Raw genomic sequence first — 13771 nt, forward strand, 5'->3', positions numbered from 1 at the left:
AGGCTGCATCAGACACACAGAAACCAGGTGTCTAAGTTCCCATATCAGCATTTGAGTTACTGAGTTTTTTTAATGTAGAATCACAAAGCTATACTCATGGATTATTTCAGTTAATAATTATAGTTTACAATTACTATGGTGATATGAAAATAATTTAACGGGCCATCAACTAAGAGGTGGTTTTGGCTTTTAAACTAACGAATTTGCTTCAAATGTTGAACATTTTGCTGAATGCTATTGTGCTAAACAGTTAAAACAAATTAAGCCTAGAAAAGAGAATCTGTTAAACATCCTTACCCTTTCCTACAGAAATGTAATGAGTAATTATTAGTATCCCTGAGAATAATCAGCCAATCATATCGGGTATATCTGAGATCTATCTATCAGATCTTCATGAGTCACCAAGGGCAAGATGGCAACCAAAATCTAAGTTTCCTATCTGTGAAATGGGGAATATAATATATACATTAGAAGCATGTTTTGAGAATTATGTATCTTTAAATTACACATATCTTAGAGAACATTGCATATAAATGTGTATATATATATGTGTGTGTACATATATATATAATGTGTTTAATAAGGATTAATCAAATATGAATCTGAATTGAACTTATTTTCAATAAAGTCAATATGAATTTTTATCTTTTCATGAGCACATTCTTCACAGTATAGAAGAGTATCTTAGAGCATGGTTTCTAGAATCAGATTTACTAGTCGGGTAAACTTTGACAAAGTACTTACCTCTTTCCTCCACAAAATTGGGATTTTGTATATTTCGCATAATGCTGCATTGAGAATTAAATGAATTTTTAACATGTCACGTGCTCATGGTACATAGTATATATTAAACGAATGTTAGCAATATTAGCTTTTATTGTATAATTTTCCCAGTCTGTATTTTGCAAAGAGAGCAAATACAAATACACTTGTATGTAAATGTTTCCTTCCAAAAGAATGTGTTTGGACATACACTTCACTGTTCACTGGTAAAACCAATGGAATTCACCTTTATGTGGCCATTAAATTATTAGAAATGTTGAAGGCTACATATATAAGACTGCATATTATTGAATATTAAGATTGAAAAAATTATACAAAATGTCTAGTTAATTCCACTACCCGTAAAGGTAAAATCTCAAGTTAAAGTGTGTTTCTCTAACACCTTTCCTGAAGATGGTTCTGTTTACTCAACTATACTAAATAGGTAATATTCACAGTAAATAGGATATAGTAAAGAAGTTTAATTTTTGCATGATAGATGGTTTATGTAAAGTTGTGCAATAATCTTCCTCTTCTCTCCTTACCACCATCACCAACTTTTACTGGTCTTTGGGGAACACTTGAACCCTCAGCTGGGTTAGGTAGATTCCATCTAAGGAATCTAACACCCTTTGTTTCTCCCCATCCTACTCTTGACCTGTTCATTTATTTATTTTCTTCACTAAGTTCCTAAGGATAAGAAATACTTCTTTTTTTTTTAATAGTGTGTATTTGCTGCATAGCATAGTATCTGGCACATAGCTGACTCTCAATAAAGAGTAGCTAAATGAAAAATGAGAATACTTTCCAAACTGGGTGATTAATTCAAATATTTCCAAATGAGAATATATCTGATCCTTCATTTCCTCTGTGATTTACTCCTATTTTGTTCCATGATAACAAACAGCTCTGGAGTCCCAAATTGCAATTTAACAATGTACCACAGTGTATACTAAAGAATTTGTTCATTAGTCAGTGCAATCCATAATGGCAGTTGATAATGGATTTAAGCTTGTGTGTTGCAGCTGGTGAATCAGTAGAGTAGTTGTCCCAGATTAAGAACTGTCATGTTATATCACGCAACTGTCTGTCAGATACTTACATGAACAAAATATTTTCTGTGAAGTAACACAGAGGATGTGAAAGCTTTAGGACTCTGAATTCCTGCTCTGTCTCTTCCCTAATCTTTCTGAACCATAGTTTCCTCACTTGTATGATGAGAACAGCAAAAGCAATTCTCAGAGTTACCATGAAGTTTTGAAATACATGTCTAAATGTTTAGGCATTAGAAATGCTATTATTGTATTATTAATTATTGGGCTCTAAGTTATAAATTTATATTGCATTCTGTTTTACTTATCCCACTTGTCTTTTGAATAAGAAGATTGCTGCGCAAAAATAGCTCTGGATTCTTCAGTCCTATTCTGACAGGTGCCACTTGTTTCCAGGTACAATTTGTATTCTGAGGCAAAACCAAGCTGACTTGATGTAAGTCAAGTCAATTTGTCTTGCCTTTTCCTTTTAATAAAGTGCAATAATATTCCCACAAAGTCAATAACGAAGAAGAAATCTTTGCCATCTGTGTCATTTGTGAGTGGGGGGCAACAGCGAACCTCAACTCCACACAATGGGGCCTCTCCTGTGAGGAGTGTCCAAAAAGTTCATGGAAAAATTCATATTGTCTTTAATTCTATTTTCCACAAACTTTTTGAAGTACTCTTGTACAATTTTCCTCATTCTTCCTCAAATAGTGTAATTAGGATATTTAAAAACCAGTGTATTCTAAATGTTACACAAATAGTAGAACTAAACAATTATTAATAATTAAACATCTTTCCAAGGAGCTCACAATTCAATTTATATATGAATTAAGCAGACAGACATGACACATTTTGATAAAGAGCAGCTGGGAACATGATCTCGTAACGTACTCCACAGAGGAAAAGATTTTTTTGTGTAAGGAGCATTTTTGGATCAATTATTACTATTGTGAATCATTATGTTTTGACATTGTTCAGTAACTATACAATTAAAGTTAATGCACTACTTTAAGCTGCATGGCAAATGTAATGGTGTGATGTTTGAAGCATCAGTATCCCCTTTGCATTCTTTAATTCAATCTGTTTCCATAACAACCATTGGGATATACTTTTAATGATTTTACTTTCTTACAAAAATCAAAGCTCTTGAAATGAATCATGTCTTTTACTTAACTTCCCTCATTTGTTCATGAGAGTTAGTCTAATAAAATCTTACATTTTATTCACCATTGCTTTTGGCAATACTTAGAAAGGTTTTGTAATAGTGATTGAAAACAATAACCAATACATAATCAAATATGGGAGAATTAAAAGAAGGAAGGGAGACGAATGAGGTTAAAAAAATGAAAACTCTATCTGCCCTTAGCTAATTCATTTTTAAAATGCATAAAGGCCACTGCGCAATATACAGCTGGCCCACTTGCTAGGAGACTAAAAGAAATAAGAGTGAGCCTGTTTAAAATAAGTCAGTGAGTCTGATGAGAAATTAAATATACTCAACCTCCTCTTTCTGTTTACTTTTTATTTGATTTCCAAAAGAGGCTATGTTTAAGGAGCAATACTGGTTTACTTGCTATAGGTGGAGGTATGATTTCCTTTAGCTTTGTAATAGACTAAAAGTAGAAGATGGAAATTGGGAAGAAAGTGAGGAAGATGTCTCCAGCAAATATTAATTGGTAAAAGTGACTTCTTTTGTAAGGATAAATTTGAGCTTTATTATCATATGCATTGGGAAAACTATGCTAATATTTTAGGTTCTTACTGAAGGCAGAATCTTATTATAACAGAACATAATTTTTATAATTACAATTTTAGTTTCCAAAACTTTAACTATGTATTTTTGTCATAGAAACCATCTCAGAATTGTTTGGTCTTTAAAACTTGCTCTTTCATATTTCAAGGCATATGCCATTTCTAATAGGCAGAAGAGATTTAATATATGAGAAACTGCACTTAATAGAGCTTTGCAAACAAAAATAATCTCACTTTCACTCAGTTCATGCTCTCTGCCCAAGGAACAAAACAGGAACTTAATAAAATTTGTGGAATGGATAAACAACTTGAGCAAAGACCATGAACAGAGTGAAAGTGAGATAGTTTTCTGCATCATATCCAGGAAATGGCAGTGTTAATTAAATCATAAAAAGTGGGATTCTAGAAGGAAAAGTCTCTAGTTTGGGGGAAGGCTTTGCTCTATATTACAAAACTAACTCAATGAGTTGGTTTAGCATAAAACCAAGGAAATAATAGAATAGCCTATGAGTAACAAGAACAACAGCAGCAAAAAAGCTGATAATGGTAAGATTCCTCAGTTAAAATATAAAATCCATTTACATGCTTATAAAGGAAGTCAAAATAAAAGCAAATAATTTTCATTCCTGATTTTTCATAAGTTTAATAAGTATGGTACTTTAATTTTCAACACAACTGTTCTAATTTAAAAGCAAAAACTATGTATGACAAAATAAAACATGAATCTTTTTAGCTTCTTGTTTTATTAATACTTATCAGACTGTGTAAGATGGTATTTGGTTGAGTAGCTAAAATTTTGACTTATGAAACGTATTATTGGTAAATTATGCCTTATTTCTAGAGACAGTTCATAGCAAATTGAAAACATTTTGGGATTTAAAATCAGACGGAACTCAGGCTCATCAATCCTTCCTTCTTACTTGCTACTAGGGATAGTTATTTGAACTTTTTGAATTATGGTATTTTCACTGGTATCTTGCAAACAGCAGTATGAGCTTCTCATTATGGGGGTGCTGTATAAATACCCTAGAAATTGGAAGACCTTATGATTTGGAGTGAATTGCCTACATTCTTGACAATACCTCTATTTCATTATTTATCTGGATGATTAAATCTGTATTGTGTGCATCTCAGTAGGGTTGTGAGCTGTAACAAAACAGACAAAGACTGCTTTGAAAATTATAAACTTTTATATATGTATATCTTATTAAAAATTAAGATATAAGATATAGATTATTACAAATTAGTTTCCATTTAGGTTTCATATAGATGTATTACATAGTTCTTTTTTCTTTTAATTTATTTTCTTTATTGAATTAAAATCGATTATACATATTTTGGGGGTTCAACACTGAGATATGTTGATCAAATCAATATTACTAGCATATATATTGTTACAAATCGTAGTTATTCTTTATGCCCCTTGTCCAATTTCTCACCATCCCTCTCTCTCTCCCCACTTCTCCTCTAATTACCTTAGATTTCTTCTCTCCTTCTGAAAGAATAATGGCTAATGTGTTAATTCATTGCCTAGATGATCTGTCCAATGCTGAGAGGTGTGATCAGGTCCCCCAATATTATCATAGAGCAGATGCTTCTTCTGTCACTCTGAAATGGACTTTGTGGATAGAGACATCCTATTCTTTCCTTTATCTCTGCTGGTGACTCTCCTTGTGTCAATGCTCTCCAGTGGTTGGTGGACCATCTGCGTGGTGGTTATGGCGCCTAGCTGCTATCATGGCAGCCATGGTTATTGTGGTGGCTGTGTTGGGCCACCCACATGGAGGTGATGTTTTTGGCATGCTCCTTGGAGCTGACAGTTTGCCTGGTTGGGAGGTGTGTCTGGTCCCCTTCTGCATACCCTGGGTCCCCAGGAGGGCTCCAAGGTGTTGGGTGGTGCACCTGGTTGTGGGAGGGCAGTACGGACCCCTTCTCCATGCCCCAGGTCACCAGGCAGGCCCCAAGGTGCTGGCATGGTGTGTCTGCTTGTGGAAGGAGGGTCTGGTCCCCAGATCCATGCCCCGGGTCTGCAGGTGGGCCCTGAGGCACTGGCAGAGTGTGCCTCGTTGTGGGAGGAGGGTCAAGTCTCCTTCTCCATGGGCAGACACCATGGTGCTAGCATGGTGTGTCTGGTTGTGGGAGGAGGTTCCAGTCCCTTTCTCCATGCCTCAGGTCCCTGGGTGGGCCCCAAGGTGCTAGCACAATGTGCCCAGTTGTGGGAGGGGGTTCCGGCCCCCAGGTTACCAGGTGTGCCCCGAGGCACTGGTGTGGAGTGCCAAGTTGTGGGAGTGTGTACCAGTCCCCTTCTCCATGCCCTGGGTCCCCAGGTGGGCCCCAAGGCAGTGGCATGGTGTGTCTGGTTGTGGGAGGGGGTTCCGGTCCTCTCCTCCATGACTCTGGTCCCCAGGGGGACCCCGAGGTGCTGGTGCAGTGTGCTTGGATGTGGGAGTGGGGTCCAGTCCCTGGCTCCAAGCCTCTGGTTCCCAGGCAGCCCCCAATGTGCTGGTGGTGTGCCTGGGCCAGAACTAATTTTTTGTCCTTTGCTTACTTCTAAAATGGGAGAACTTGTTGTGGGAACCAGTACTTGAGCTGTGTAGTTGAGTTAAATTGCTGCTTTGCTGCCGTTTTCCCATGGAGGGCTTTTTGTGCTGCTCAGGGTTTAATGGTTGACCTTGTAGGTACTTCCAGCTATCCAGAGACCCGGTAGATCTAGAAACTCTGATCTGGACCTGAGTTTTTTCATCAAACTGCACCCCACGCAATTCTGCATTCCCTACCAGTCTCCTATGAGTGGTCCTGCACTGATTGGGGGGCGGATTGGCTGTCCATGCTGTGCCCCAGTGTTCTCCTGGTGGGCCCGTCTCCCCCACTGCCCGTGCTCCAGACACTTCCCATGGGATGGGCCCTGTGCCAGTCTTCTCTTTCATCTTTTCTAGAGCAGCAAGCATCTCATCCTGGACTATGTACCTAGAAACCTAGAAAACATGCCCAGAGCTGATGCACAAATGTTTGGAAGTGGCAAGTCAGTCATCTCCGTCAAACACGTAGAGTGACACTTTGTTCTTCTCTACTTAACTACAGACTATTTATAGCCTCAGAGAATTGTCATTGATTATATGAGAGCAATTTTTTCTGGAGTCATTGTTGACCATTTAAAATGACATTTTTTAATCTCTGTATTTTGATTTCCATAGATTTTTCTACTCTAATCCGCATAAAATCTTTCACCTTCTTATTTCTCATTCTTATGATCTCCTTTGTTCTCACTTTAAATTTAATATTGGAACTCTGATTTGATTTACTAAATTGCTTAAGGGTATAGTTGGTATAAGATGTTTTTGTTTGTGTTTTTAACAAACGAAATTATGTTACAATAAATTTAAACTACAGATTTCTTCCCTATCTGTCAAACAAGGTGAAATGCTTCTCCCTGCTTAAGTTACAGTTGTGAGGATATTTGCTTAATAATTATAATCTCACAATCCCCCACGAGGTTTTTATTCATTTTGAAAGATTGTAAACTCAATAAGTATTTTCTGAATTTAGAAAGCAGGTGGTGTGAACTGTCTTACAGAACACAAAAGACGAACCTATTCTTTTCACTCAGGTCAGTTATTGAGAATGCAATAGTGAAAATGGCTATGAAATTGGTCCTATTTATTAGTCAGTCAATGCAGAATAGATAGTAATCTAAGAGGCATGTATAATCATGAATTACAAAGAAGATCTTATTTGTCTCTATGCCACATTATTATTAATTTTCATCTCATTTGCAATTTTTGCATTTAGCCAGATGTATGCAATTCAATAATGACTGCATTCTTCTCCCCAATCTGAGAAATGATAGAGTTGCCCTCCAGAGTTAGACGGGCTGGAGTGTTGGAATCCCAACTTCACCAGTTATTACCTAAGTCATTTTAGGTGGGTATTAATATTTTTCTATACCTCATTCTCTTTATCTGTAAAATAGGTGTATTGACTACACCTACCTCACTGGATTGTTGTGTTAAAAATGAGAATATATGTAACATGCTTAGAAAAGTTCCTTAAACATAACTATCAGGCATCATCATCATTATCATCTTTAGATGGGATATAATTTGTACTAAAAAGCCTCATGCTCTGGATGACACCAGAAAAGTAATAATAAAACAAAGGGTCTAAAAAATAGAAATGTAGGACAAAAAGACTACTTCCCAAAGAAGGAATGCATTTGTGATAGAAGATGGCTAAGTGCTCTCAATTTTCCTACTGAGGTTACATAGAAAGATTATTTTCCCTCATTCCCACAGCTACATTAGTGTATGTCACTGGTTTCCAGTCAACACTATCAGGGTGAAAGTGATACATCCCACTTCCAAACCTAACCACATGTCTCCATGATTGCTCACTCACACTCTGATTGCTCACTAATACTCACACCCTAATAAATTCCAAAGGCATATTTTTAATATAATAGCAGCAGGGATATTAAACACACACACACACACACACACACACACACACACACACCACACACACACACACACATAAAGGAGGAACATAGATCCCTGCATTTCTTGATGGAGAGTCAATTTCCCTGTATCAGACTGAGTCATGAAAAGCAAACTTCTATTACAGTAAGTGTGAAATTTCTAAATTTGTTAAAGCTCCTATTCTTAACTTTCTATACTGATTACTAGGCTATTACCTCTCAGCCCTAAACCCATTTTTCTATATTTTACCTCAAGATGCTGGGGCTGGGAGCCTTCAAAGTAGATGTCTCCTGTGCCATTAACCTTTTGGTTAGGTTCTGCCAATGCTAGTGTTAACAGCAACTAGAAATCAGGAGGAGAGAAAAAGGATTCACTCTTCATTCATACCCTCTGTTTCTGTTATAAATGCAATGCTTCTTTAAGTCATCCATGGAAGTTGGGTCCAGTTTCTAAGTTTATTTTTCACACTCCATGAGCTATCATTATTGCACCAACCCCTACTTCCCACCTGGATGGAATATAAGGAGTGAAAAGTGCATCCCCATCAGTTGGTCTGGATCTTAGACCCACAGGGTCCCTCCTCCAAACTCCTGAGGTGCCTGCATCAGCTGAGAAGCCCCCTCTCTGAGGTCTGAGCTGCACTTCTGAGGGTCTGCTCTCCAGCTCCTTAGGTTCTGACAACCCCAATCTCCTCCCTTGGTTGCTGCTCTGTATGGGTGCTTGTTACTTCTTGTGGCTATTAAAGTTGTGTATCTTTTGGACTTTTTAGTCTTTTGATATCAGATTAAATAACTTTTTATATTATACTCTCTCTGTTAAAATTACTGATGTGATTTCTGTTTTCCTGACTGTTCCCCAACTTTTATACTATCCAGATACAGAAATTGGTAGAAACAGTCTGTGCTACCACAACAAAAATCTAAAATATGTGGTATTTTCTTATTGGTTGGACAATAAGTGGCAAGTAAATGGATTTCAAAGGTAGAAAGCCATTTATGTGCATGATATTTTGGCAAAACTCTTGGCAAAACTGCTGTTTTAACCAACTTGAAAGGCAAATAGTGAGCCTACTGGTCTAGCAACACTTGAAATAGATGGGAAAACAAAACGTTAATGATGTACGTTATTATTGGCTAAATTTGGCATGGTGTTGCAAGAGAAACACGAGGTCGGGAACTCACTGACTAGTGTGAAAGCAGATACGAAGGGGAGTTGAGAGAATTCAAAAGCTTCCAGGGCTTATTCAGCAAAATGGCTGGCTTCTTCAAAAGCCCAAATGGTGGGACATGACACTGATGAAGGCACTGAGCAGCAAAGGCCCAATAAAAATTTTCATTTGAATAAACTGACTCAAGGCAAATAGGAGGTGATTGAGAGCCAGCACCCCATAAGACAACACAGCTGCATAAAGTATCTCTGGGCAAAAAGCAGGTTAAGAATGTGGTCCTTCCACTTATATTTCAAGACAGTATCAACCTGAGAGAAGCATGGGAGAGAAGAAAGTTAACAGCATCCAAGAAAGAACTTTTCCAAGCACATGGGCTGTCAGGAAGCAAATAGATCAGAACCTTACTAAGATCTCTGGGAAGGGTAGTGCTAAAACACCATGATCCCAGAAATACTAACCTTAACACATTTAAGACTCAAAATACCTCTTGTTCCCATAATGCTCTTAGAACAGAAAAATAATACTTAAGACTATACATCCCTCAATAGGCCCTTCAAATGTCGACAAGGAGATGAAAAGGAGGAACTTCTCTGAGGGCATATCCAGAGGTTAGAGAGATCTATGGATGAGGAAGATATCCCAGGGAGCTGGACCATAGCCTATTCAAGAATCTTCCCCAACCTCTAGGTTAGGGAGACTTTATCATGTCTGTCCAACAGGATTTCACCTGTGATGGCCATGCATATTTTCTTCTTTCTCTTTCCAAGCATCAGTGTTTATTGTGGTTTCCTTCCTCCTGTTTTCCTCTTGTATATTGGTTATATGTTGGAAGAGGGTTGCAAAATGCAAATCATTTGTTTATGGGTGAGTCACCATTATTATTATCATCATTTAATAGAGTTGATACATAACCAGAGATACTGGACATGACCTGAATTCAACTACTGAAAGAATTTTGAGTTTTTCACTCTTGGAGAGTAATAATCCGTTTTCATGAGAGAATGGAACATGACATGAATATTTGGTGATTAGAAAGGTGGATTGTGGCAGAGATGGGCTAGATGCTCGCTGATTCTATCTCCTTTTCCTGTCCATATAGGAAGACAACATTTACAACCACTACACCCTTGCAGTTCAGCTGGGGCCATGAGATTAGGTTTTGGCCAGTGGAAAAATGTTCATGCATTTGAGGATGCTCCATAATAGCCCATTCACAATGGCCCACATAGTCCCTTCTTTTTTCTTTGGTGATGTAAGAGGCCATGTGCTTAAGAAGGTAGCATCAAAAAGTAGAAGACGTTTTTATCTTTAAATCATCATTTCATAGCAAACTTCCAAGGATAGCTATGCAATACACATCAAGCCATAACACGAGAAATAAATATTTTGTTTTCTGTGTTAAGGAACTGAGATTTGAAAGTTATGTGTTACAGTGTCTAGTGGTCATTCCCATAATACAGCATTAGATTTAATTACTGAATTTAATTAAATGGTAACTTAATGTCTTTTTCTCTTTACTAAAATTATTTGAATGGGAAGAAAATGTCATCAAGAAAGTGAGACAGTGTGATGTAGCAGGAAAAGCCTTGCCTTGAGAAGCCCAGTTCCTAGTGACTCTTTTATCATTTACCAGGTAAGTGACACTGGGAAAGTCAATTAATTTCTCTGGGCCACAGTACATGTCTGTAAAATGAAGCTAACATTAAGTTACCTAATTATAGGCATAAAGCCATGTCAAAAGTTCGTTCAAGATTTCTTGTGGTTTTTGACCTATGATTCTATAAAATAGGAGTTAAGCACTCAAGCCACTCTAATGGAAGCACAGAAGTATTTATTTTTATTAAAAAATTATTAACTACTACATGATACCTGACAAAATCCAGTTGTATATATAAATATTGTGTAACACGTGTTTAAGTGGTGTGAACTCATACCAGGCAATTTTATTGAAAATGATAACTTACAGAAGATCATGTTAAAATGAGAAGAGACAGTACAGATGATAAATTCAAAAAATCTATTCCCTAGAACTTTGAATATTCAATAGTGCTGCACACACCTCTCCATATCCTCAACCCTCCCTCTATAATTTAAGATGATGGAATATAAGCAGGATTATCATCTCCACTTCTATGTTATTCCAACTGAAAGCCTATTTCTTCAGATAGTTTCTCTTGATATCTGCTCAGTAATGTTTATTCAGGATCATTATTTCTTTGTGAATACTTTGGTCTGAATGTGTTTGTCCTCCCAAAATTCATATGTTGAAACCCTAACCACCAATGTGATGATTTTAGGAGGTGGGGTGTTTGGGAGGTGATCAGGTCATGAGGGTGGGGCCCTCATGAATGGGATTAGTGCCCTCTTAGGAGAGGCCCAAGGGAGCTTGTTTGCCCTTTCTCCATGTGAAGACACACGAGAAGGTGACATCTATGAACAAGAAAAGCGAGTTCTCACCAGACACTGAATCTGCCAGCATCTTTATCTTCCCAGACTCCAGAACCATGAGAAATAAATTACAGTTGATTATAAGCCACCAGTTTGTGGTATTTTGCTATAGCAGCTTAAATGGACGAAGACAGTAAAATAATCGAAATTGTCAAATGAACTAAAAGTAACAAATAATAAAAAACCCTAAATGATTCTTTGCTGATATTTAATTATATGATCATCAACTAAAAAATCAGGCTAATAAAACAATTGTGTTCTTATAAAATGGTAAAAGAATAATTAAAATACATCTAATGTCAATTTAAAACTTAGAGATCAAATGGCATTTTTCTTCTGTAATTCAAAATGAAGAATTTTGCAGCCAAACCTAAACAAAGAACATTTAAAATTCCTTTTACTAATGACTTCTTTTCTCTAAATCACTGGAAAATAATGGCTAGCTAAAGACAAGTATTTAAACTTAAAGCATAAAATAAAACATGAGAGAATATTATTGATTTTGTCTTCAAATTATTTTTCCAGTTGATTAGCTTACACTCTGTTGTGAATATTATGAATTTGAAATCCCTAGTTGGACATTTTTAGAAAAAAATAAGAAAATACTTAAGGCACGGTTCTGATTTCTTATTATTTTTGGATAACTCTGTACTTTTTTTTTCTCCACTGATTCTATTACACAGTATAGAATCCAAGAATATGAACTTTAACTTAAATATTTCTTTAAGGTCAGTACATAATAAAAGAACAATACCCAAAGTAATAAGAAGAAATAGTCGTTTAATTTAATTAAATCCTAATATTATACAATATTAAGATATTTTTATTAATGTCCATTAATCAAACTGAATCTATGTGAGCAATGCAATATAAATGCAAATATTATTGTAAACAACAATAACCTTTACTTGAATGGTCATCCCTCTCCCCATTTCCTTAGCATTCCATTTACACAGAAGTCGTTTTGAGGTCAAAATAACTTTCTACTCACCCACGTGGAGGTTTGTGAGGCATCAGCCAAATCCCCTGAGATCTCTGGTGTCCGTGTGTTGTTTGGGATTCTGTGAGGGTTACGGGCTATCGCTTCACACCAGCCCAGCATTTTCTCCTTCCTCTTATCCCTTTTCAATTTCTGAAATTCTGAAAATAATTTACATTCCCTGAAACAGGTCACTGATTTCAGCATGTTTTGGAAAACACACAATTGAAATTAAATCAACAGTTTAACAAAATACCAATGAAGACATTTTATTTTAACTAGAGGTTATAGGAAGCAAAGGAAAAATATGCTGATTGTTATTAATACCCTAGAGTCACAGGATAATGAACACAGTATACATGTTTTCAAAGTGCCTAACATTTTTTATACCTCTCTTATGACACCTCTAGACAATGGGAATTCCTTGTTTCAGAGTCTAAGTGTTATATCAGGGATCAGTTTACAACAAGTTCTCAACTTGGGGCCTAAGAACAGACCAAGTTCCTGATAATATCTACATATTTCAATAACATCTAAAATTTGGCAGAACTTTTTAGCCCAATGTCCTACAGAAGCCGAACAAATTGAACACAGACCAGTGATAAAAATTACTCATTCTAGCAGTGCCATGATTATCTCTCTCATAAAGTTCTGCCAAGTAAAGAAGGAAAAATTTTAGTGCAAGTATAGTACATTTAGTACGTGATTTCCATCACCAGTACAATCTATTCAAAAATAAAAATTTAAAAATTATTTTTACTATGTCATGAGCAGAAATATTCTATAACTCTTTCTAGCTTTCCAGAATTTTCCATTTGGGAGAATATTTTGTGTTTTGAAAAGGTCATATCAACAATGACTTTTAACATAATGGAAAAACATTGTTTCCCTTGTAAAGTTTTACAGCCTACTTTTCCACTCCACCACTCTCCGTAATTAGAAATAGTTTATTGCAGGTCTTTAGTTAAATGCATTACACTGTCAATTAAATATCAAAAATAATGTGGAGTAATTATTTTTCACAGCATCCAAAGCAATTAGCAATCTGGTGGTTTATAACATTTCAGGGATTCAAAATAGCACATTTCATAGCACTAAGAAAAGTAACATAAAGAAAGGTTGCACTAAGGGATTGACGAGTTATTAC

At 36.4% G+C, this 13771-nt stretch overlaps 1 protein-coding gene across 2 annotated transcripts in view; it reads right to left on the reverse strand.

The window, feature by feature from the left end:
* The window catches only part of MARCHF1 (membrane associated ring-CH-type finger 1), a 470370-nt gene that overhangs the window by 297333 nt on the left and 159266 nt on the right, over positions 1–13771 (reverse strand). The window contains exon 2 of one of the 2 annotated variants that reach the window (XM_063108506.1): positions 12637–12777. In XM_063108506.1, the coding sequence (XP_062964576.1) occupies positions 12637–12777 (141 nt within the window). Of the gene's footprint in view, positions 1–12636; positions 12778–13771 lie in introns of those variants that run through there. The other variant, XM_063108505.1, reaches the window with a different exon arrangement.

Source organism: Cynocephalus volans, chromosome 9 (genome assembly GCF_027409185.1).
Source record: "Cynocephalus volans isolate mCynVol1 chromosome 9, mCynVol1.pri, whole genome shotgun sequence".
Classification (NCBI taxonomy): Eukaryota; Metazoa; Chordata; class Mammalia; order Dermoptera; family Cynocephalidae; genus Cynocephalus; species Cynocephalus volans.